The 27699-nt window shown below is 34.4% G+C and overlaps 1 protein-coding gene across 4 annotated transcripts in view; it reads right to left on the bottom strand.

Annotated features, from left to right (window-relative positions):
- The window catches only part of EPHA6 (EPH receptor A6), a 920707-nt gene that overhangs the window by 357549 nt on the left and 535459 nt on the right, over positions 1–27699 (bottom strand). For all 4 annotated transcript variants that reach the window (XM_036017966.1, XM_028504400.2, XM_028504401.2 and 1 more), the window contains exon 6: positions 18266–18390. In XM_036017966.1, coding sequence (XP_035873859.1) covers positions 18266–18390 — 125 coding nt within the window. The remainder of the gene's footprint in view (positions 1–18265; positions 18391–27699) is intronic.

The raw sequence follows: 27699 nt of genomic DNA, 5'->3' as shown, positions 1-27699 counted from the left end.
TTCTTTTATTTTGATCGGTCTATCTAAAGTTTTATATAATTTACTGATCTTTTCAACTTTTAGTTTTTTATCTTCTCTTTGTATCTTTGTTTTCTATTTTCCAAATTCTGCTCTTATAATTATTTCCTTCCTTTTACTATCCCTGGGTTTATTTATTTATTTTTTCTGTTAAACTTATAAGTAAGATACTTAGCTCTTATCATTGGAACTTATCATTTTGTAATATGGGAACTTCTAGTACATTATCATTTATGAACTGCTTATACTGCATGGCATGTTTTTTCCTAGGTAATATTTTCATTATAATTTAATTTAAAATAATTTAATTTCCTTTATGATTTCTTTTTTAATCCATGCATGCTATTTTTATCCTTGAGTTCTCTTCCTGTAATGTTAATTTATAGTGGTAATGCTTGTTTAGATTTATGTATATATTTACTATTTAATGTATTCATTCCTTGCTTCATGTACTTTTGGAATTATTTCCTTCTTATTGAAGTCTATCCTTTCAGGAGTTCCTTTGTGATGGGTCTTTTGGTGACAAACTTTTAAAAAAATCTTTAAATGTTTTATCTACCCTTGTTCATAGGGGACTTTGGGTTAACAAATGTTTGCTATCAAAACTTGAATGTAATAAATTTCAATTTTCTTCTTTCTATTGTTCTAAGCAATCTTTTAATTCTGTCATTCCTTTGTCAATGATCTCTTTATATGTCTAATTGTAAAATTTTCCCCTTTATCTCTTTATATTCTGCAGTTCTACTATAAAGTTTCTAGATATGAGTTCTTATTTTTCCTATTTAGGGTATGTTATACTGTGTGAATTCATTTGTGCTAGAAAATTCATAGTCATTATTTGTGTAAGTATTGTATGCTCTCCACTCCTTCTGTTTTTTCTTTTGCAGAATCCAGCTCAGTTTATATTAGATTTTGTTATATATCTTCCACATTTCTTTCTTATTCCTCTTTATATTTTCCTTTTTCTTCACTCTTCATGCTGAAATTCTGGGCAGTATTTCGAGTTACTAATGCTTCTCTTCTTTTTTATCATATTTATATGTATAAAGATATAAAGAATATGGTTATTTAATCTATCGGTTGATTTTTTTCGCAATAATTGTATTTTTTCATTTTAGCTCCTTTTTACCCACTTTTTGTGATTGTGTTTGTTATTTTTTAAACACTCTCTATGTAACTGTTCTATGTATGATTCTTTAACACATGCAGTCTTGAATTCTAAATCTGTTGCTGATTGTTTCTGCTGACTCATTTATGTCTTGCTTTTTTCTGTGCTTTCTGTTCTTTGATTGTGATATTATTGTGTGATCATAATCGGTGATGTCTTTGAGTCCTAAATTTTGAAAGCTTCTCTACCAAGAGGATTCTCTTATATGTCTATCAATAGCCAGAGCTTGCTGCTGAAATGGTGCCACTAAAAGTTAAGAAAATATTCCAAACTAAATATTTTGGGAATAAATTTAGGAATCACATATACTATTATTATGTCTGCACATATTTTAAAGAAAGACATTTATAAACATCCATCTTGATTTGAGCATTAAAAAAATAAAATCAGTGAGTGGGAGGTATAAAATTGATTTGCTTCTGAATGATGAATTGGGTAAAAGTCATTCAAATTTAAAATAGTATTAATGAAAAACATGAAGATATTCTACAATCATGAAAGTCAAAAAATTTTAATTAGAATTAATTATATCGTAAACATCCTTAACCACATATACTGAAATAGTATATTTTTAAGCAACTTTACTATTTAAAATTTTTAAATATTACCCTTAATGTGAATCTGCAGGTCTAAACAGCGTATGTGTTGATGTTCAAGAGATGTTTGTTAAATGAGGAGAGAAAAGAAGGAAGGGTGGTTGGGGAGGCAAAGACAGATGGAGGGAGGGAGGATGAACTTGGCTTTCTCCTGCACACTGTTTCACCCTCATCTTCTCTTTCTCCCTTACTATGGTGCTCAAGCTGTAGGAAACTGCTTCCTCCTGAACTTCCTCTGTCTAGAGTTTTCACACAAGTAGTCCCTAAGCAAAGATGAAAATATTTTATCTTTTATTATTTAAAGTTATATCTATAAAGGACTTATAATATTCATTTAATCCCCAATTCTATTATAATTTTAAATTGCAAATAATATCTTATTTAATTTTCAGGGGACATCATGGTGATAAGGAAAGAATTCTAGATTTGCTGTTGGACAGGGTAGCAAAAATGTGTAGCCCAGAACCTGGCATATAATGGGTATTTAATATATTTTTGTTTCTTTCTTTCTCTTCCTGTCTTTGTAAATATTTTACTTTTTCCCTATAGTGAAACAAACTATTAATACAAGGTAAGCTTAGTTTGTGAGAATAAAAAGGAGTAAAGTATGTTAGAACTCTCTATTCGCAATTACAGTGCCTGGGCTGAAAATTGGATTCAAAATTTCTGGCTATTAAAAACATTGAGAATATATTTTATTTTTGATAACAAGCTATATAATATTAAAATTAGAAAATTAGAGTTTTCATTAAACAATACTTCAATAAGGAAATACAAATGCTTTTGAAAATAAAGTTTATTAAATAGAGCCAGCAGAGAATAATTTTAAATACTGTTTTGGAGGCAGAATACAAGTATATTAATGATTTCAATCGATTGGGGGAATTTTTTCAGATGCTTAGATAATGTGTTGCAGACACTTTGTTTTGGTCATATACTTTAACAAAGGCATAGAAATCAGAAACTGTACATGAATGTAGTTGGAAATGTCCAGTTTGTGATCTGCTACCAAATAAATCATTAAATGAATTTCCTATAAGCCCCAGATCTCATTTCAATTCAAAGGACTACTTCTTTAATAGGGGCTCTAATGGTACCAAAGAAAAAATACTACCCTCAAACAGAATGTCAAAAATCTGGTTGGGATAGACATATATATAAATATATATATATAACCCACACACATGTACACACAACAGTATTTATATCATATAGTAATATAGGTTAAAATGTATACAGATCATTTATCATAGAAATATACACGTGAAACCTATTTACTCTTATTAACCAATGTTACCCAATAATTATTTTAAAAATATATTTTTAATCAAGTTGGTGATCATTACACAGAACCAGTTTAAGTTTGTTTTTGGCTTTTTCACAAATTCATATCTTAACCTCAACATGTATTATGGCCTAGACAATTATTACACTTTCATATAGTTTGTCTTCATATCTAATTTTGCCTTCAGCTGTATTTTCTTTCTCTAGAAAGCTTTACAAGCTTCCAACTGTCAAAGGAATAGATAAGGACAGAATTATAAACACCACTCACACTTCTGGAGAACTAATTAATATTGGATGATCATAATGGGACACATTCACTAATGTTAAGAGAAATACAATGTGATAATGAAAAACAAAGAGTGATAAAAGCAGATGCTCAAGCCAAGTTTGCTTGCCTTAGAGTAACAGATAACTCCTCCGAATGACTATTTTAACTTTTTTTAACTTCAATTTTTCAATGGCCGCAACATAATCATACAATGTCCGACTTTATGTTTCGAACATCAGTGTTTGCATGGCAAACAGTGCTAATTGGAGAGAATTTGAGTTACCTTTTTAGAGCAAAGCCACCTGGATTATTCTGTTTTTCCCAGAGTGACCCTTCTGTTCTAGGATAAAGACAATAAGGAAATGCTCTTTAGGCCATTTTAATGACATACAAAAGCTTAGAAAACCCCCTCTAAATAATTAAAGGCAACCATTAACAGTATAGCCAACCAGTCTCTTAATGGACAGGTCATGAGGGACAAACAGGCACAGAACCTCTCTGAAAAGTCCAAAGAACATTTAGTGGTTTATAATTGATTTTTCTGGGCAGATTTCCTTTTTTCAATTCGTAATTATATCAGTGTCATTAATAATGGCTGTTGCAAGGGGCCTTGCTTTGCTCTCCAAAGCAAAAATTATATCGGTCAGAGAAGTCTCATAATTATTTCTACTTATTTGAAGCAGGAACACAGACTTAGTTTTTCCCCCTCATTGAGCGATCTAAGACAACTTAAGCCTTTCCCTGAGGACTCAGGATAATAATAACAGAGCCGGGAAATGAAGCAGTTTACTACACATCACTTACTATGCGGGAATAAGCTAAAAGAGTTTTGCTGTATAGTTTAACTCTAAACCACTTTTGTAGTAATTATTTTTTTTTTCTAAATTGAAAGGTTTGATGCATTTCTTGAGGCATGTTAAGTATTTTTCTAAATTTCTTTTCTCAAGAAATTTCTTTTTAAAGAGAGGTTCTTATTAACAATTAGAAAAGATGAGCCAAATAGCAGAATGCATAGGATTGGTTGAAGCAGAAAAATGCCTCAATTTTTAGCCATGCCTTTATTAAGATATTTATTGGAATATATTAGGTAATACAAATTCAAATCCAAATTTCTTGGAAAATGGCCGCTCTTGATTTAATTTGTACACATACACACACATAGAAATTCATGCTACTTTTTTTGGTAAAATTTTCCATACTTTAGTTGATCTATTAATCTTTATAGTGACTTCTTATACAACTATATGGCAAGCAATGTTTGTTTTTGATACTTTTACTAATTTCGACTGAAAAATTTCAAATATTTTATTTTCTAATAACCTTATTTACAAAATATTAATTTCTTTCCTATTTATCTTTACTGCCTAGAAGTGATTACATATGGAGATATTTCGGTTGTTTCCAAGGGTAGATTTATCCTTTTGTAAAGCCAAGGAGTTGTGCTGTCATGGGATCAGGTCTCCTTTAACTAAAAAATATTTTTAAGGCCTTGCAAGGGTCAGAGCAACATAAATCCTTGGTTATGGCTGAATATGAGGTCAAAGGTGTAAGTTTTTTGTTTACCTTTATAATAAAAAGTATGCATGGATTACTTATTTGGAAATGTAGGTTTTTAAATTTACCTTTATTTTACAGACATAAAAATAATAATATAGGTTATTTAAAATGATAGAAACTGAGTTATTTAGGAAAAAGAGATGTTATGTGGATAAAGTTAAGGTTCATAATGTTGAATTTTGGACAACCATAGTCCATCTTCCAGAGAAATTTTGAAAAATGAATTGTCCATATCATTTATACCTATTTCAGAATAGTATATAGCATTTCTTCACAGATTTCTGTTGAAGTCAAATTGAAGTAACAGTTCTTCCAACACTGTGAGATATTGTGGCCACCTTCTAAGATTGATCCTCATGATCCCCCCACCCCTTCTAGTAATAACACTGTTATACAATCCCCTCCCTATTACACCAAGGTTGTGGTCTGTGTGACCAATAGAATAGGACTGAAGTGAGAGCAACTTCTAAGATTAGATTATAAAAGACATTGCCTTTTTGGTCTTAAATGTGTCTCTCAGATGTGATAAGGCCCCCTATGCTAAGAAGCTGAAGCTTCCTGCCAATTGTCATGAATGAGCTTGAAATAGATTTGCCAACCTTAGTTAAGCCTTCAGCTGACTATAGCCCACAACAGCTTGACTGCAACCCCATGTGCAGCCTTGACCCAGAACCACACAGCTGTATCACCCCTAGATTCCCAATTCTCAGACAGTTTGTGAGATAACACATTCATTTTTTAAGCTGTTAAATTTTGGGGTAACTCATATAGCAATGAAAAATGAATATAGTGAACTTGTAGATTAGTATATTTTATTATAAGGTTAGCTCATTAAATAACATTTTCCAAATGGTGGTGCTTGCAAAGAAGAAGTAGAAGAATATATATAGAAAAACAAACACATATATTGTGGTCTTTGCCAATATCACATGTCACAGATATTCTGTTGTCTAGCTTCCTAATATATACCACAGAGTTAGATTAAATTGCTCTAATCACCATTCATATTTTTAAATTGTAGAATTCTTAGAGGGTTCTCATGCTTTCAGTTTGGATATCTCTTTGTAAATGAATACTTTATTCACCACATTATTCCTACTTTTCTATAGATTTCTATTGCATGAATGATTAATAGTTAGAAAGAGAAGGCTGCTATTGCAGAGATAGTAAATGAGGGGAAGGGAATGTTTGACTAATGTATATCCTCTGCATAATCTACTTTGGCTTTTAAGAAGTATGAAGAAAATAAAAGAGGAAACAAGAACCATGAAGGAAGATATGAAAAGATAGGCACAGTAGAGTAATTTATCCTAACTAATACAATAATAAAATTTGCCAAAATAAGTAGTATACCATCATACTTCATAAACAGTTCTCATAGTATAAAGAACTTATCCTAAATAGAGGGTGAGAATCCTATATCAAAGAAAATATGGTACATGTCAACATATCTAATATGTAGTTAGAAAGTCCAATGATAATGAAATTATTTTTTCATGTTTGTGATCACACTACTGAACATGTGTATATAATCTGTTTTTTACTTAATGTCAAATGTTTCTCAGTACATAAATTATGAAATTCATATTTTAAGAAATTAATTGTGATTTCCAAATTAAAATAGTATCACATTCTTATATTAAAACTTCTTCACTGACAATGAAATAATATTGTGGAATGGTACCAATTGGTTAATATTAATGTGAATGGTAGTTTTTAAATGTAGAAACTGTTTTTTTTTCTGTAGTTTACATACTAGTTACTATCTTTACACCTGTTTGACTTATTCCCACATGATCTATAGAACAGAATAATCCTTTGGATGGTCAGGTTTGCAGTTTCAGTAAAATGCCATTCTGTTTGGGTAACAAAAATTTAGAGGACCTTCACTATGGGAACTGGAGCCATATGAAAACCCAAACTTGTCCCAATACTAAAACTAATTTTGATTTTAGTAGGTTATATTTATTGAATGCTTACTCTCTCTGAGTAGTAAATGAAATAAATGACTTGCATTTAAAAGTCGCATTTAAGCTATTCCTCATAATAGGTCAAGCAGCTGTCATTTCTCTCCTAACAGATAAGGAAAATAAGAATAAAACTAGTTATATATGGTCATGCATCTAAATAGTGCGAAAGCTTGAATTCTAACCCAGATCTGTCAAAATTCACTATGACTTAGAATGAGTATTAGTTTCTTGATTCTCAAAGATCTGAAAAGGATTTTAAAAAGAATATAATAAGGTTATTCTCAATTTGGTTGATGGAATTTGAAGCATTGTTTATGGTCTACAACTAGTTAAAGACAGAAGTGATAGTAGAACTATCAGTTTTATTTTAATTGCTTTATGATTTTAAATTATAGTACTATTTTCTTATGTGTAAAACAGTGGACTAATGAGTCACCAAAAAGTCAATAAGAAACAGAAGAAAAATGAAATGAGCAACTGTCTAGTCATTCTTAATGTTTCATCCATATCTAAGTATCTTTTTATTAGTTTCTTATTAAATTGCTGGTTGGAAGTTGAAACTGGTGATCAAGAAGCAGGTAGGTGTCTTTCAATTAGTTAGCAGCTAATTAACTTGCCTTAAAATGAATTAATTCAGATGAAGTACACTCAGTAAATATTAGTATTTTTTCATAATCAAATTTAGGTATCAACACCAAGATTTTGTTCTCTACCTTCATTCAAAACTGCAAAATAATGTCAAGAATTAGAAATGTGCAAGCATTTTAGCTGCCAACTTTTTTTATTTCTCTAATTTTTTTCAACAGAATCAAACCATGGCCTTTCAGTAAGGGTTCTGTCACTCCAGAAAGGGCAGATGTCCTAACTCTGGATACCCTGCACGCCTTGGATGTCGGACTTGCCCTCTGGCTGTAAGAGAAATGGCCAGATCACATCAGGCAGCAGAGGCACAGAGCAGCTCACATATTTCTCATAGGAAATGTTTATTAAAAGATTGAATTTTCTTTATAATATTAGAATATCTTGAAATCTATGGGGCCTAATAAAAACTGTGCTTACAAACAAACAATTTAAAAACACATACACACCATTCACTGAAGTATTTATTGGAGTGAACTATTTTCAAAAAGGAAACTCCACTAAATTCCCAATTGGCTACCAAGGAAAGTTGCTACTCTGCTGTACTCTCCACACGGCCCACATTTCCTTCATTAGCATCTTCTGAGGAACCCCTGAAAGAAAATGGAGGCAAAAAATGCATTCTGTAAACTGACACCTCATCTTTTTTTGAAATCTCTCAAGATAACTTCACATGATTTTTCATATCTTTATAGGCTTAAAAATCCTCAGGGAAACAGTGTATCTTCATTCAATTTATAGATTTTTTATTAAGTGCTAGATGAAGGAGAGTGACAGTAGAGTAGCAGAAGAGAAAAAATAAATGAATGAATTGCTAATTATGTTTGTACTTCTAGCCCCAAATGGTAGCTCTTTAAAATAGGCAAAAATATGGTTGTGTTTTTTTAAATTTAATCTTTATTGTATTTTTCCCCCCATTACATTTAGTCCCCTTATACTGCCTTCCCTCCAGCAATCACCACACTGTGTTTTTAACTATATTTGAAATGAGCAAATCTTGCATTTATCCCTCAGGAGTATGACTCAGTCAACACTTTAATAAGGCCGGTGATCAAGGGAAAACTTGCTGAGGGTTGGAAAACATAATCTACTTGCTTTTAGCTTGAAATTTATATTAGAAAATCTGGCAATATTTACCTACAGGGATTCTATAGTAGTAGTATTTACTCTTTCATCATTTTAAAATAGAAAGTTAGATGTCTGATTTGTATGTTGGCTTTCAAAAGTAGCAATATTGTACTCACATTTTCCACTAATGGAAAAATAAATGTTTGAAGGCTTACTGAATGCAGTCAAAATTCATGGCAGTGTTACATCTGAATAATTGGTGCCTGCCTGTCTGTGGGATTTTTGTTTCTCTGATTTTCACCAAACTAGATCAGAAATTTAGAGAAAGTTTGAATTTGTGTCCTTGCTACTCCCCACAGAAATTTTCTGAAAGAATGAAACCATAATAGAAAAATACAAATGCTGCATACTCCCTGACTGCACTGGTTTTTGATGGGCAGTGTTCCAAATATTTTACTGAGAGTAGTTCCTGGTATTACTTCTCATCACCTCCCACTACTTAAAGGAAAGCTGTGGTCTTCTGATAATTTGATATTGTGGATTCTATAACCTCTACTCTAAGTCATATGTTACAATGTATTACTTCTTCCCTCCAAACAATAATTTTTAGAAAGTGAAAATTGATTTAGTCATTTAAAAATAGCCTTATATTTTCTCTTTTTTTAGAAATGCAAAATTTCATTATAGAGTACATAGATTTCCAGACTGTTGGAAATTAAATTACTCTTTCAACTTGAGGCTTTCATATATTTTTTGAAATTCATTTATATTTCATATTTTTATTAGAAATATCAGATCTATCATTCCTTGATTACTCTTACTTGTTTTTTTACTTTGCATAGTAAGCAAGATGCAATGAAAATATTAAGTTTCTGCAATCATATAATCTCAAAACTGGAAAACAACTTAGTTTATTCACTGCTTCAAAAAACAGATAAAAACATGGAATTCAAGGAAGTGATGAGGAAGCAATTTAAGAAAGGTATAACAAGGAGAGTGAAAGTAACTGATTATGACCTTAGGATATGAAATTGAATTACAATGTGGAATTTATAGGTGATTGAAATATAGCTGGCAAAAATGTAATTAGTGTGCAGCCTTACACAGAACCTCAGGGCTAGAATTTCACTCCTGGTGACTGCATGTCATCGAAAGAACCCCTGGCCATCTGAGCATGTGGAGAAGGTGTTATTTTATTGTTCTTGGAAACGAGAATGTACACTTTGATACTCATGTTTATAATCTTAATTTTGTTCTATAATTTAGGTATATTCTAAAGTTTTAAATGAAGCATATGTAGAGTACTTGGTTCTACCAACTTATTTTTTTCCTTTTTTAGGTATAGCAAACTTTGACATACTAAATCCAGCTTCTGTGATTTTAACAAATCTATTTTTAAAAATCAAACAAAAGATAGTATAACTCCTATGAAAGGACATGCACAGTATTTGCTCTGTGCTTGTAATTTTCATGCAGACCATATGCTTGATGCAATGAAGTAAGTATTTTCTAAATGTCTTTCTACTTGAATACATTCAGTCCACACAGGTCTGTTGTTGGTGCAGTACTGGCACCGCCCCAGGGTTGCTACCAGAGAATCTCTGCTCCAGGCACCATTGTAACCCAGCAGGTTGGGCTGCTGGCGCTAAGAAAACTGATAAGCTAGAGTCAGGTGCTCATGTAAAGAAAAGAAAGTGTTTTATTTTCAGGTGTCAGCCACCTGGAAGATGGGAGACTCATGTTGCAAAGCTCATCTCCTGGAATGATGAGGGACTTATGTCTCAAAGCCCATCTGCACATCTCAGTGCTGGCAGAGGTTTTTTTTAAGGAGGGAGGGGGAACAGGACCAAGATCAGGGAGGGGTTGAAAAGTTCTCTACATGCAGATGAGTGAACGCCATTCCAATGAGGCAAGTGATGGTCCAGTGGGCATCCTCCTGGTTTACTCATCTTGGCTTCATATCAGTCAGGCTCCATGGTTGAAGGTCAGCAAATCTCCTGGAGCTGGGAAGCCTGAAGGTCAGTGTCTGTATCTTTTGAAGTTCGTTCTTAGGATCCTTATACAAACATGCTGTATCTATAAGCTACTTATTAGTCAGAGTCAGCACTTACAGAAACAATGTCAAAAGAACAGTGGGGTGGGTGACAATTCCCCACTGACACCACAAAGACTGCCTGGTGCACAAACCAGACAGGCTTCTACCTGGTGGTGTTTGCTGTGCAACACGGAAATTGCCTGTGAGATCTCCATACACAGTTTTTGTACCAGGAAATTCCTTTGCTGTCCATTTTCTATCAGGTAATTTTGTTTTAATTAATACCAAATGCTATGTCCAATTTCTCTGTGTTGGACATTGTGACAAATAAGAATTATGAGAAGTAAAAAAACCTCAAAATTTTATTTAACAGCTCAGGAATTTGCTGATTCCATTAGCAGCACTCAATTGTATCTGAAACTGACTTGTTCTTTTTTTACTGAATTTTGATTCAGATTAATAATTTAAGTTCTAATATCATACAAGTGATGAAATATGTAAAGACAGTGTAATATTTAAGTTCATGAGTACGTTTAGAGAGTTGTGGTTATTTTTCCTCTATTCACACTTGACAAAGTGAGACAATGAAGAAGCAGGGCTTTTAGAGACCTACAATTCAAAGACCAGTCCTTGGAGAAGCACTGGCATTCCCCGTGATTGTTCCAAATGTGAATCCCATCCCATCCCCTCTTAACCCACACCCAAATCAACTGAATCATAATCTGTATTTCAACAAGATCTTCATGTGATCCAGGTGGTCCACATGCCCTTTCTTCAGTCACACTTTTCTTAGTTCCTCTATAATAAGCACATTTAGGTTTACATGGAGGTTTATATTTAGGCTACAAAATGTTCAAGTTAGATAGTAATAGGGGAAGGAAAATGCAGGGAATGAATGAAAGAGATATGTTTCTGTACCTAAATAGTAGATGGAAGTAAGAGTAGCATTCTGGGAAATGAAGAGAAAATTCTTCACTGGGCAAAACCTAAGTGAAGTAAATAAGGTTGGCCTTCTGTATCTGTGGGTTCTGCATCCTCAGATTCAAACAACCGTAGATAAAAAAATTTGAAAAAAAGATTGTTGCTCACATGTACTATGTGTCTTTAGGCCATGAATGTTGTATCTGTACTAAAAGTCTACAGAATTTTTTCTTGTCATTATTCCCTAAGCAATATTATAACACTATTTATAATGCATTTACATTGTATTAGGCATTATAAATAATCAACAAGTAATTTAAAGTATAAGGGAGGTTGTATATAGGATATATACAAATACTACACCATTTTTTTATGGGATTTCAGCATCCAAGGGTTTTGGTTCATATCTGAGGGGGTTCCTGAAACCAATCCCCCTAAGATAATGAGGGACCACTGTAAAACAAAAGAAATGAGGACTTTATATTGACCATTTCATAAGTAAAGATGTTTTTTTCTTTCTTCAATTGATTGTTTCTATAATAACTGTGTCATATATTTTTAATCAAATAAACATGCAGGTTTATTGATTATATGTCTTTAGAAAAATGAGTGACATCATTGAATTATTATCTGGTGAAAACTATTGAAAAAGTAGAGTAACGCAGGAATGAAGTTCGGAGAAAGAGACTTTCTGTACAATGCTTGATATTGATAAGTATGTGCCTTTTATAAAGGACATCATGAATTCAACCTTCTCACAAGAAACTACTTCAAATCATCCTGAGTGATGAAAATATTTCCCACGATGACAAGCTTACCATGAATCTCTTCACCTTTTTGAACAACACACTGTTCTCATGACATGAAATTTTTATATAATAGATACCTTATTCTATAATCAATGAACTAGGTGAAACAAGAACAGATTATATTAATTCAGTATTTTATATAGATAATTATTGACCATCTGGATATAAGAATGCTTTCTTTGTCATGAGTTTTCTTGAACAAAATCTAAAAATTGCTGACTGTGATGAGAATTAACAAGAGGACTTTAAGGAAAAGACTTTACCAGTCAGTGTCTTTAAACACTAGATATAAGAATAATGAAGTGTTATGAGGGATTCATGTTTCAAAATGAGCTACCAGTTGGTAATTAGTGGAGCGTACAACACCCTGGTGAGACAGGTATGTTTTACTGCTGACATTTTACAGATGCAAAGTGGGCATTAGAGAATAATGAAGTGTTTGGCCTCAGGGAATCTAAAAATCAGCATCAGCAGAAAGCACTGACTTTTCAAAGTCCAATTGCCATGTAAGTAGCAAGGCCAGTGTTAGCAAACACTTACTGGCTGTGTGTTTTGGCAATGTTACTTAGTTTCCTTATTTTGTTCATCTATACAATGGAAGAGTAATAGCATTTATTTCAAAGGGTTATTAGGATCAAATTAATCAATGCAAGCTACTTTAAAAAGTACCTGATGTATAATTGGCCAACTACTGTCAATGAATTATTGGATATGAGTCTTTCAGAGCACTTGGGAACTTCAAAGTGGACAAAAGAAATTCTTGCCATCACGAGCTTACTTTCTAGTTATCAATAGAACATTCTCTCAGTTGATGGACAGCTCTGTAGTGCCCTTATGAACAGGTAGAAATAGGAAATCCTAGAGGTTTTCTTTCTTTCTTTCTTTCTTTCTTTCTTTCTTTTTCTTTCTTTCTTCTTCTTTCTTTCTTTCTTTCTTTCTTTCTTTCTTTCTAGTTCTGGGGTAACTTCACAGTGGCTGGTGACTTTTGTCAATTTCCTGTGAATGACTTCTTAACAAAAAGAGGAACTTTACTAATTTCTCTGAAAGCAAACAGCTGTGTTAGGCAATGATTGCAGGTTGGGTGACAAAGACAATAAAAAATGATCTCCATTCTTTAGGGCTCCTACAATAGTGGAGTAAGATGCATAAATAAATGACTCTAATTAAGGTTATTTTGAGAAGTATAAATATAAAAAAAGGAACAAAGAAGCAAGAGGAGTGCCATGGGCAGGGGGGAAAAAGGAGAGCAAAAATTCAGAATGTGAACAAAAAGGGTAAAGAGCAGGGGAGAGTAGAAATAAGGGAAGGCTATGTTTAATATTCAATGGACTTTTTGATTTTTAAACAAAATTTTATTTACTTATTTTTATTGGAAGGGAGAGAGAAAGAGAGGGAGAGAAACATCATGTGTGGTTGCCTCTTACACGCCCCCTGCTGGGAACCTGGAGCACAACCCAGACATGTGACCTGACTGGGAACCCTACTAGCAACCTTTTGATTCACAGACCCATGTGCAATCCACTGAGCCACACCAGCCAGAGCAAATTTTTGATATGTTGTAACTGTAATAGGTTTTACAACATTTTGAAGGTGGAGAATGAAGGGTTGAGAGCAGATGTCTTAGTTCTGTTAAAATACCTTTCTAGGCCCAAGGTGGAGACGTGCCTCCCATGTCAGCAAACCAAACTTAGACAACTCTCCTGTCCCGGTAAAAAATGCTCTGCCTGACCCAAACCACAGCATATCCGGTCAGCAATCCTGAAAGCCAAGCCAGCTCTGGGCTCTATACTTTCTTGTTCCTTCTCATCCCAAACAAGGTTTACTATGTGGCCCCAGCCAATGAGATGTTTTTGTTTTTTCTCTCCCTTGTTCTTTGTTGTTGATCCTATAAAAGCTTTCTTCCTGCTGCGCATTTCGCAGTTCTCCAAAAGGAGACCATCTGTTTCGTGAATTGTTAATAAAGTTTGTATCACCTAAATTGCTTTTAGTTTTTAAAATCATACCCTCATTACAAGTAGGCCCTGTTTTTGGAGAAAAACATAGTATGTAAATATAAAGTAGAAAATTTTTTGGCAGCTTATATTTGGCTTATTTTTTAATTAATTTAGGCCCATTCATACTCAAGCTATATTTGAGTTTAAAAAATGACACACTTTTTGAGTATGAAAAGAGAAAAATATCTAAGAATTGGGGGCATATAATGAACTGACTGGAGAATATCTAATTAGTTATGATGAAAGCAATAGGTTTTTTTCTCTATATCCCTCAACACACACGTACATACACAGAAGATGACAGCAAGGTCTTACCTTTTATATTTAACTCTGATGGGAACACTGTTTCCTGTGATAAAGTATTTTTTAAATATGTGTGTTTAGGTATTTAATTTCAGTAGACATAAATGAAAAACACAGTTATTTGAGAGATTCGATAACTTACTTATCTACATGACAGTACAGACAGAAACATATTAGCATTTGGACACAGCTAGAACTATAAGAGTTTATCTTTCTGGGCCTTGATTTTACTGATGAGAAAACAGGACTAAAAAAGTTAAGATTTCACCAAACTCAAATTTTTGAACACCCAGACCAGTGCTTTTTTTCTAATATTATGTATTCTCTGAGCAAAAGTCACTAGTAACAATAATATGTTTGACCTCAGATATTTATAGACAATTGACATTCTAAACACATTAACTTTTTTCTGATTTACAGAATAATGTTCTTAACACAATGAGAACTTAATAAAACAACATAGATTCCTCAGAGAATGGCATAAATATTGATTGTTTGTGGATTGATTATGGGTTAGCACTACAGTGGAACTTTGAATAAAAGGAAATGGAAGGTTTATGTAATGTAAATTGAAAACTAAAGCACCAATATTAAAAACTGAGTAGAATGTGAATATCATAATGAGCTGAGAATTAAGACTCATATAGTTCTGTGAGCACTGAGGTACCTTAGCTGATAGTTGGCGGGCCAGCAGATCCTGTTGGATTACCTTTACTTAATCTTCCTTATAAGTGCCACCTTCTTTAGAGACCTAAATTTGGGCTGCAGAAGCCACTACAGAGGACTGGGAGTGCCTATTTTTCTCCGCATATATTGTACATCTCCATTAAGGCCTGTCGCCAATGATTGATTGGAATCAGAGTATGTAAGCTCAGCTTCTCTGTTTCCGTAGTATGAACTCTGAGATGTAATTTAGATTGCAGAGCTCCCCTTAGTCACTCTGTGTTTGATTGGCATCTTCCTTCCCAGTCCTGCTGCCTCCATTCTCTTAGCAGTTCTCTTGGGAATTATCTTAGTTACTTGTATGCAAATTGCTGTCTCAGGGTCTACTTTTAGGTAACTCCATCTAAGACAACTATCAAAGCTATTTAGGATCTATCCATTAAACCATCCATTCATACTTATCTATACTGCTACCTTCCTCTATCTTTCTTTGCTCACCTTCATTCTGCATCCTACTCCACCCCAATAAGCAACACTTGAAAGAGCATATCATGTACACCCTATTCCTAAAGAAATTTTATAATTCTTCATACTCATATAATCATATACAAATATACACATATGGAAGAATATCTGTGTTCCAAAAATGGGATCATTTGCATATACAGGGTGGGACAAAAATCAGGTTTACAGTTGTTCTTATGGAAAAAGAATACAATAATTAATAAATAATAATACAAGAATAAACTCTGCTTTCCTTATTGAACAATATTTAGGTTCTTAATAAAGAAGGAAATTATTTATAACTAAGAGTGCTATTGTAATTTGCCCTACTTATAAGCTTTATAAAAATATTTTTTTGGAAGGAGAAACTGTGTTATAAATGCTGATATCTAAAATGTATGGTTAGAATTTAAAGTCATAGTTGGGAAAAGTTTTAATGCTGTCAGTCATTTATGCTCTCTCTGAAAGGTTTATATTCTAACATCTTTGGTTACCTGTACATTATGTATTTATGTATAAAAGATAATAAGTTTTAGTTATTATCATAACTAAAAAGTTATTATCATAACTTGTACACAATTCCCATGCTATTGTGTTCTGATTTTATATTATATTATATGCTAACATTTCCTTAATGCTCACTTAAATAATATTTAATACTGATTTAGTGTGCTTTTCATCTTCAAGTATGTTTATAATTAACTTTTACAATGTACTAGAAGGGTTGATATCTTCATTTCCATTTTCTAAGTGTAAAGTCTGAGACAGAGGGAAATTAACTGATTTTTTCTTGGTCATAAACATAACAAGAGTCAAAACAGCAATTTGAAATCTTTGACTTCCAATTCTATGTTTAATCCATTAGCATTAATCACTGCCATTCTCTTATAAAATAAACTTCTTTAAAATATTATTTATTCCATAATGAAAACATGAATGTTATGTCAATTACCATCTTTCAGATTTTACTTACTGATTTCTAAAATTTTGATCAGATGAAGTGGTTCCCTTTCTATAGAATCTGTATAATTTGTCCTTATTTGGAAATATTGTGAGTTATCTTCATACTCAAACATGATGTAGATATGACTATAAAATAAGAGTGATTTGCTGTGTAGGAAGTATAACCTTTATAAACACAGAGAAATATTTTCATCCTTTGGAAGTTGCTTATATGTATGTGTAAATTGCTTTTTAAATAATCAGAATTTGTGAATAGATGAAGATCTATTAAATTAGAGAACAGAATACATGTGTATTGTTGTGACAACTACAGGTAGTAACATTTGAAAGGATAAAGCAACAAGACTTCTAAACACATGCTGGCCTGCGTAATGTGCAAAATCTATAATCCAATTTAAACTCAATAAATTCCTCCTGTCTTACACTATGAATTTATCCATGTTAATTAACAATAATGACAGTTTTCATTGACCACATAATGCTGGAATTACTAGAATGTCAAAATGGATTCAGCCATTCTTCTGAGTTACTCCCTTTTTCAAACTTATACTTGCTCAGAAGCAATAGAATAGAAAAATACTTATTTCTTCTTTTGCTCCTATATTTCTTCAGAGAAGACCTTAATTTATTTGATATTTCTTTGCTTCTGGTAAGTTATAGAAATTCAAGAAGTTCTTTCTTATTGTAGTATACCATTGAATATATATAATTTTTACATTTAATTTTTAAATTTAATGTTCCCTTTATGAATATTCTGGAATAGCATTAACACAATGAGACTGTCAAATTTGAACATGTGGTTTGCTGTAATACCTGTAGCAGCACTATCATAAGGAATAATGAGGGGAGCATAAAGAAAGTGTGAAAACTATAAAAGTAAGTATAAAATCATGGAAATATAATTGAGAACATTGTTAAATGGCAAAAATGAAATTAAGGTTAGCAGTTGATTTATTAACCAGATTTATCTTGCTAGCTGCTTATAAATAAAACAGCTGACACAAATGTAGAGAAAAATTTTAAATGATCAGCTATTTCTATTTATTCACTTAGTAAGTGAATATACTAATCCTTGTAAGTTATAGTAGACTGTAACTTTGAATTCACTGGCAAAGAATATGACCACACAAACTCTTTTTAGGTTATAGTAATTCCATTCCACCATTTCTTCCCAAGTAAATTTAGAAACAATGTTATATCAACAAAACTCTAAATTGCAGAAGTTACTACTTCTTATTATATGTAAAACTCCTAGAGCTAGTCATGACAGAAATAAACATTTTATATCTTCTGTGTTAATCTGACATAAAACAAGACAAATTAATTAAGAAATTATATGCACAATAGTAAATCAGAGAGTACTCAAAGACATAGTAGGTATGAGGTTAGGCCAAAGAATGGGTTTTAAGGTAAGATAACATAGAATAATAACATGCTCAGTATATACATATATTCATATGTATGTATATGTAACTTTTTAGGAAGCTCCAAATAAGACCTACTTTCTCGTAGTACTTGATCTCGTAGTCTAGTATGGCTCCACTGGAAAAAGCAGGTGCTTGCCATGATAGAGCAATGCTATTTTGGGATGCCCAGTCCTTCCTCACCATACCTATCAGGGAAGGTGCTGAAATAAAAGAAAAGAACAAGAATTAATTGGCAGGAATAATATTCCGTAATCCTTTAATATTTTGTCTTCCAAGAAATATAATTCTTGCTGAGAAGAACATCATGCATAGGTATAAGATTAACAAGGTAGCCTTAGCATCTAATCTATTCAATCTAAATGAAGTATTAAAATAATTTAAAAATACTAGTAGGGAACTTAGGAAATTTCCATGTAGTTCAAGAATAAGGGCTAGAGCTCATCATCTTTGGTTTTTTTAGAGAGGGAAATTTTCCTTTAAACTGGCTTTGTTTGGGTTTGACATGAAGTACAATACACTTGGTTTCTATATTTTACCAAATCTAAATCTTCTATAGTAAAATCCTCTGCAATTTTATACATGGTCACTTATATACTTTTCTTTCTCTTCAAGACTTAAAACTTTATAAAGTCTTAGTACTTTATAAAAGTTTATGTCACAAACTTATTAACTGTAGTAAATTATTGCTTATCAATGTATTTTTTCTTTTTCATGGTTTCAGTTGCATTTGAATAAAATTGAAATGTTTGACTTCTGAAGTTTATTTTCAGTATCATGTCATTTTCCCCTATATAAAATTGTCTTAACAATCTAATTTCAGCCTAAAGCAATCTTGTGTTAAACTTCCCAAATTTACGTAAAATGTATATATTGTAAATTCATTTCTATAACAAAATATTTTTCACTTTAAGTTTTTAAATTTATAAAACAGTAGTTTTTTACATAGATGTTAAGACTCATAAAAAGAGAGATCAGCAAGATGGTGGAGGAGTGAATGGAAGCCACACTAACCTCCTCCCAGGAACAATCTGGGATCAAAACTAAATTGTGAAGAAATCACACAGAGAAAATAACTGAACAATACTGAGAGAGAAGCCTTATAATGTTGAACAGACAGAAGAATCATCTTTAGCCCAACCTAACTAGTAAGTGTATAGTGGAGACTCTAGAGGGCTGGCTGTGTACCCACAGGCACCAGTGCTGGAGGGATAATTAAGCAAATGATTGGGTCCTCCTGAGAAGTGTGGGGTCTAAACCCTAACTGGGATCCACAGCCCAAAACATCAGAGCTCCCAAAAGTACACAGATAACAACTACTGGTGAAAAGCGACAGTGTTGCTCTCTGCCACAGAAGATGGCTAGAGATATGAAGAACTGTTTTAAGGGGCCAACACACAAATTTTCACTTGCTGCCCCTTACCCAGGGCTCCAGCAAAGGTGGGGACAGAGTGGGTTAGAGACACCAGAGAAGAGACTGAGGATGGAAGCTTTGGGGAGAGAAATGAAAGAGCAGCCTCCAGGATCCTGGGACTGAGTCATCCCACATATGCAGCAGCCATCCTTCTCAGGTGGACCTCTCCCCTCTGAGCAGCAATAGCCTGAGGGGAAACAATAGCTCCAATCCTAGGAGGGATTCTGCCCTGCCCTATGGGGCTAAAGCCTGACAGCTGAGTTCAGAGTGATTAGATAAACAACTGAAGAAGACAGCCACAGACAGTACATTCCTGGGTCAATATCTGACATCACCAGAAGCAGATCCAGAAAGAAAAAACAGTGGTAAATATTAGAGGCTGCTGAGTTGAAATCAACTATGGTCTTCTCCATGATTAGCGATATTTTCTTTCCTGCAAAGGTTTTTAACATTCATTTCTTATCCAACAAGTTTGTGCATATTAAGTAACTAGATTTTACACTATAGCTTATTTCTCTGCTTTCTTATCATAGGCTTAAATGCTTTATACCTTATGAATACTGGTTCCTTTGCTATTGATACTGCCAATGCAGAGGGGAGTTATTTTTGCAGTTGTGAATTTGTTTTCTGGGCTTTGTGTTTTTGTTCTGGCAGTGCCTGTACAACAGCATACAAGACATGGTGGGTTGAGTGACCCTCAGTCAACAAGCTGGAGGGAAAGACCCACCAAATAAAGACTCAACAACAATAAAAAACCAGTTACATCCAGAGAACCAACATAAATGGCATAAAGGACATCCCAAGAGCATGAAGTTCAGGAGATAAAAGAGACTGTACCACTGAATCCCACAGGTCTCCTACCATAGAAGTTCACACCACAAAATTAGGAAGAAAAAATAGATCAATTTAAGAAGCAGAAGCAAACAAGAAGAGTCTCACAAATAATGGGAAGATTAGTAAATAATCCCCAATAGAAAGAAATGGAGGAATCCTCAAAAAAATGCTAAATGAAATAGAGGCAAGTCAACTATCAGATACTGAGTTCAAAGCAATGGTTATAAGGACGCTCAATGAACTCAGTGTGAATTACCAAAAACTACAGGGAAACTATGAGGACTTACTACAAACTATATCAACATGAAAAAGGATATAGAACTATCAACAAGAGCTAAGAAGAAATGAAGGACACAATTTCTGAATTGAAGAACTCAATAGAAGGAATCAAAAGCAGGCTCTATGAAGCAGAGGATCAAATCAGAGCTGGAGGACAAGGTAGAAAGAAATTCCCAGAAAGAGCAAGAAAAGGAAAAAATGCTCAGAAAGAATGAAGAGGGATTAAGGGAGCTGCAGGAAAACGTGAAACACAATAATATTCATATAACAGGGATACTAGAAGGAGGAGAAGAGGGGCAATGGATAGAAAACCTGTTTGAAAAAGTAATGATGGAAAACTTCCCTAATTTGATGACAGAAAAAGCCACTCAAATCCAGGAAGCACAGAGGGTTCCAAACAAAAGGGACCCAAGGAGTTCTACTTCAAGACACATTATAATTAAAACAGCAAAATTCAAGGACAGAGAGAATTTTAAGGGCAGCAAGACAGAAATAAGAAGTAACATAAAAGGGAGCCCCAATAAGGCTAGCAGCTCACTTATCAATGGAAATGCTCCAAGCCAGAAGGGAATGCCCTTCTGGCTTGAAATATTCAAGTAGTGAAAACCAAAGGCCTGCAACTGAGACTACTCTATCCAGCAAGACTCTCACTTAAAATGGAAGGCAATATAAGGAGTTTCCCAGACAAAAGGATAGAAAAAGAAGGCTAAAACAATACACCTCCACCAAACCAGCACTGCAAGATATGCTAAAGGGACTGCTTTAAGGAGATGAAGAAAAAGAGTCAGACAGAGAGGAACACAAGTACAAAGGTGATAAATGAATAAGTACCTATTGGTAATAACCTTAAATGTAAATGGATGAAATACTCCACCTGAAAAGCATTGGGTAGCTAAACGGATACAAAAAAGAACCCATACATACACTGCCTACAAGAGACCCACCTCAGAACAAAAGACCTGCACAAACTGAAAGTGAAAGGTTTGGAAAAAATATTCCAAGCAAACGGACAGGAAAAAAAGCCAGGGTAGCAATACTTATGTCAGACAAAATAGACTTCAAACCAAAGGTCATAAAAAGAGACAGAGAAGGACACTTCATAATCCTACAGGGAAGAATCTGTCAAGAAAACATAAACATTATAAACATATATGCACCTAACATAGGAGCAACCAAAATATAAGGAAAATCTTGGAGGACTTCAATAAAGATAGGCAGCAACACATTTATACTAGGGGATTTTAGCACCCCACTGTCAAAAAAGGATAGATCTTCCAAACAAACAATCAACAAGGATATTGTGGCATTGAACAATGTCTTAGATCAAATGGACTTAAATGACATATATAGAACCTTTCATCCCAAAGAAGCAAAATACGTATTCTTTTCAAATGTGCATGGAACATTTCCAAAGATATACCACACAATAGTACACAAAATAAGCCTCAACAAATTCAGGAAAATTGAGTGGACTTCTGGCCAAGATGGAGGCATAGGTAGATACACATTGCCTCCTCACACAAACAAAAGGACAACAACCAATTTAAAAACAAAAAATAACAGAACTGCCAGAAAATTGAACTGTATAGCAGTTCAACAACCAAGGAGTTAAAGAAGAAATATTCATTCAGATAGGTAGGAAGTTCAGAGATGGGCAGCCAGGGTAGAAAGGACACATGGCAAGGCTATGGTTGGAGGACCAGGCAGTCAAGGCAGAAGCTGGTGGAGTGAGTGGTCCCACATTTGCATACAGATAACTGGGAAGAACAAGTGGACAGTGAGACAGACCACACAACCCAGGGTTTCAGTGCAGGGAAATAAAACCTCAAAACCTCTGGCAGTAAAAACCCATGGGGGTTGCAGTAATGAGAGAAGCTCCCAGCCTCATAGAAGAGTTCCTTGGGGAGACCCACAGGTTCCTAGAACACACACAAACCCACTCACCTGGAATCAGAAACACAAGGACCCAATTTGCTTGTGGGTAGTGGGGGAAGTGACTGAAAGCTAGCTGAGAGGCAAGCAAGTGGCATTGTTCCCTCTTCCCCACATACATTGACACAACGCAGTAACCTGGATCACCACACCCTGGTGAATACCCATGTCTCCACCCGTTACTACATAATAGGCATGCCAAGACAAAAAATATGGCTCTAGTGGAAGAACAGATCAAAGCTTCAAAAATAGAACTAAGTGATGAAGAGATATCCAACCTATCAGATGCAGAGTTCAAAACACTGGTAATTAGGATGCTCACAGAAATGGTTGAGTATGGTCACAAAATGGAGGAAAAAGGGAAGGCTATGAAAAGTGAAATAAAAGAAAAATACACAGGGAACCAACAGTGACAGGAAGGAAACTGAGAATCAAATCAACAGTTTGGACCAGAAGGAAGAAATAAACATTCGACCAGAACAGAATGAAGAAACAAGTGTTGAAGAAGAAGAAGAAGAAGAACAAGAAGAACAAGAAGAACAAGAACAAGAGGAAGAAGAAGAAGGAGAAAAACTAGAAGAAGAAGAAGAAGAAAGACTTAGGAACCTCTGGGACAACTTTAAATGTTCCAATGTTGGGAACTGCCCTTGCCTGGTTTCAGAAGCTGTAATCTGCCCCCCCACCCCCCATGGCTAAGGCTGGGTAAAGGACCTCAGGACCATAAGCCACTAAGGAGACGAAGCTTATCTTCCTTGTAGGGATGCTACCTCTGCCCCTTTTCTCTTCACCCTGCTTGGCTCCAGGTGGATGAATGTTTAGCCAATGACGCGTAAGATTCCTCAAAAGAGGGACAACCTAATATAGGCACGGTTGCAAAGGGGCCCTCAGGAAGGACTTGAGGGGCTATAGAAAAAGGGGGTGATGGACCCTCATCCCTCAGCTTTGACATAGCCTGAGTCCTCATTTTGTCTGCAAGAAGTCTCCTAATCTCTTGGCTGCCTTACTTCCCTTGCCTGGTTTAAGCCTGAAACAATGTGGAGGTGGGTGTAGCCCTGTGCTAGAAAGGGTGGGTTCCCTAGGACAATCAAGCCTAAGAAAGAATGCATAAAATCCTATGGAACCTACTTTGCTAATACCCTCAATTTATATGATAAGGGTCCAAGCAGTAAGTGAGTTTGTTTCCCAAAGTTTTATGGCCCCTTAACTATCTGACCCTGACTTAGAATAAGCCCTCAGAGTTCTTTGTATGTTATCTGTTGTTTAATCACTTCTGCCTGAAAATGATTGATAAGCTTTACCTATACATCCTGTATTCCTGTGCAAATTGAACACAATAAAAGTTTGTTAAGGCAAGGTCGAGGTGCTCTCCTCTTGAGAGAGTGCTGCACCATCCCTTTTCTCCCACAAGACTCAGTAGTCTGTGTGAATTTGTCCTGTATCTCATCCACAATGCCGTGGACCCCAGGAGCTGTCATCTGCGTCATTCCAACATCCAATTCATAAGGGTGCCAGAAGGAGAAGAAGAGCAAGAAACTGAAAATTTTTTTTGAAAAAATAATGAAGGAGAACTTCTCTTAATGTGACAAAGGAAATAGACTTTCTGGAAGCCCAGGAAGGTCAGAGAGTTTCAAAAAAGTTGGACCCAAGGAAACACACACTAAGATACATCATAATTACATTGTTCAAGATTAAAGATGAGGAGAAAATCTTAAAAGCAGCAAGAGCAAAGGAGACAGTTACCTACAAAGGAGTTCTCATAAGACTATCAGCTGATTTCTCAAAAGAAAACTTACAGGCAAGAAGATGCTGGAAAGAAATATTCAACGTCATGAAAGGCAAGGACCTACATCCAAGATCACTCTGTCTAGCAAAGCTATCATTTAGAATGGAAGGGCAGATAAAGTGCTTCTCAGATAAGGTCAAGTTAAAGGAGTTCATCATCACCAAGCCTTTATTATATGATATGTTAAAGGGACTTAAGAAGAAAGTGAAGATGATCAAAACGATGAACAGTAAAATGATGACAAAATCACAATTATCAGCAACTGAACCTAAAAACTAAAACTAAAACAAACTAAGCAAACAACTAGAATAGGAATAGAACCACAGAAATGGAGATCCCCACTGAGAATTTTATAAAACATTTAAGGAAGAGCTAAGCCCTATCCTTCACAGACCATTCCAAAAAATCCAGGATAGGGCAGACTCAAGAACTCTTTTTATGAAGCTAGCATCATTCTAATCCCAAATGAGATAAAGACATGACAAAGAAAGAAAACTACAGACTAATTCGCTGATGAACATAGATGCTAAAATCATCAACAAAATATTGGCAAATGGCATACAGTAATTAAGAAGATCATACACAATGATCAAGTGGAATTCATCTCAGGAATGCAAGGATGGTACAATACTTGCAAATCCATATGCAATACATCTCATAACAAAAGGAATGACAAAAACCACATGATCATATCATAGATGCAGAGAAACATTTGATAAGGTAACCTATTTATGATAAACACAGTCAGTAAAGTGGGAGTAAGGGGAGCATACCTCAACATCATCAAGACCATATACGAGAAACTCACAGCCAACATCATATTCAAGCGGCAAAAACTAAAAGCTTTACCACTAAGATCATTAGCTAGACAAGAGTGTTCACTTTTACCACTTCTAATCCAATAGTATTAGAAGTCCTAGTAGCCACAGTGATCACATGAGAAAAAGAAATATAAGGCATCCAAATTGGAAAGGGAGGAAGCAAAACTGTCATTCTTTGCAGATGACATGATAATGTACATAGAATATCCTATAGAATTCACCGAAGAACTACTCGACTTAATAAGCGAATTTGGCAAAACAGCAGGATACAAAGTCAATATTCAGAATAGAAGGCATTTTTGTACATCAACAAAATACTGGAAACAGAAATCAAGAAAAAAAATCCCACTTTCATAGCAACAAGAAAAATAAAGTATCAAGGAATAAATTTAACCAAAGATGAAAGAAACCTGTACTCACAAATCTACAGAACATTGAAGAAAGAATTTAAGGAAGACACAAACAAATTGAACCATACTATGTTCATGGCTTGGAAGAATTAACATCATCAAATTGTTCATCCCACCCAAAGCAACTTACAGATTCAATGCAATCCCTATTAAAATACCATTGACATATTTCACAGATGTAGCACAAACATTCTAAAATTTATATGGAACCATTAATGATCCTCAATAGCCACAGCAATTTTGAGAAAGAAGAACAAAATGGGAAAGGATCACAATACCTGACATCAAACTATATTACAAGGCCACAGTAATCAAAACAGACCAGTACTGACTGGCATAAGAACAGACACATAGATCAACAGAACAGAGTAGAGAGCCCAGATATAAACCCAAGTCTCTATGGTCAATTAGTATTCAACAAGGGGGAAGAAGCATAAAATGGAGTAAAAGTAGCCTCTTCAACAAATGGTTTTAGGAGATCTGGACAGCTACATCAAAAAAATGAAACTTTACCATCTAAACTCAAGGCAGATAAAGACTTAAATATAAGTCACAACACCATAAAAGTCCTAGAGGGGAACATAGGCACGAAAATCTCAGATATTCCACATAGCAACATTTTCACTGATATGTCCCATAGGGCAAGGAATATAAAGGAAAGAATAAACAAATGGGACTACTTCATAATAAAAAGCTTCTGAATGTCCAAGAAAAACATCAGCAACATGAAAAGGGAACCAAAGTTGTGAGAAAATATATGTGCAAATGATACTTTGGACAAGGGCTTGACCTCCAAACTATATAAAGAACTCACATGACTCCATTCCAGGAATACAAACAACCCAATTAAAAAAATGGACAAAGGACCTGAACAGACACTTCTCCAAGCAGGACATACAGAAGGCCCAGAGATAAATGAAAAGATGCTCAGCATCACTAGCTATCAGAGCGATATCAGTTAAAACCACAATGAGATACCACTTCACAGTGGTAAGAATGGCCATCATAACCAGATCAACAAACAACAACTGGTGAGGTTGTGGAGGAAAGGGAACCCTAGTATACTGTTGGTGGGAATGCAAACTGGTGCAGCCAATGTGGAAAACAGTCTGGAATTTCCTTGGAAAACTAAAAATGGAACTGCCTTTTGACCTGACAATTCCATTGCTGGGACTATAGCATAAGAATGCTGAAACACCAATTCAAAAGAACCTATGCACCCCAATGTTCATAGCAGCACAATTTACAATAGCCAAGCACTGGAAGCAACCTAAGTGCCAATCAGTAAATGAATGGATAAAAAAACTGTGGTACATTTACACAATGGAATGCTCCACAGCAGATAGAATGAAGAAACTCCTACCCTTTGTGACAGCATGGATGGAACTGGAGAGCATTATGCTAAGTGATATATGCCAGGTGTTGAAAGATGAGTACCATATGATCTCACCAAGAAGTGGAACCTAAGGAACAAAACAAACAAGCAAGCAAAACATAACCAGAAGCATTGAAATAAAGAACAAACTCAGTAACCAGAGGTGAAGGGAGAGAGGGATAACAGGAGAAAAAGAGGAAGGGTCATCAAGGAACATGTGTAAAGGACACATGAACAAAGCCAAAGGGTGTAGGATATAGGGTGGGAGGTGGGAGGGTGGGATGGTGGATAGTAATGGGGAGAAAATGGAAACAACTGTACTTGAACAAAAATAAGAAAAAAGAAAAAAACAACTTGAAATATAACTAATTTTAGTTTAACAAAACACAACTATTTTTACACTCACATCAAAAGACACAAATAATTAAAACTGTTATTTGTTCTCAAAATTCAGTCAACATCAAAATTAATTAAATGTTGAGAAACAATTATTCCCAAAGAAATCTATCAGCATTAGTAAGAGTAAATAAAACAAATATAATTTAATATTAAATTTTTTAAGTGGTATAAAAAAGTCAGATATTGTTCAAATAGCAAAAAACAAATAAATGTGCCTAGACAACTTAAAAAAAAAACTCGTGAAAAGAGTAATACAAATTAAATA

The sequence above is a fragment of the Phyllostomus discolor genome, chromosome 2 (assembly GCF_004126475.2).
Source record: "Phyllostomus discolor isolate MPI-MPIP mPhyDis1 chromosome 2, mPhyDis1.pri.v3, whole genome shotgun sequence".
Taxonomy (NCBI): domain Eukaryota; kingdom Metazoa; phylum Chordata; class Mammalia; order Chiroptera; family Phyllostomidae; genus Phyllostomus; species Phyllostomus discolor.
Note: the sequence above shows the minus strand (reverse complement) of the source record. Positions and strands in the feature narration are given on the sequence as shown.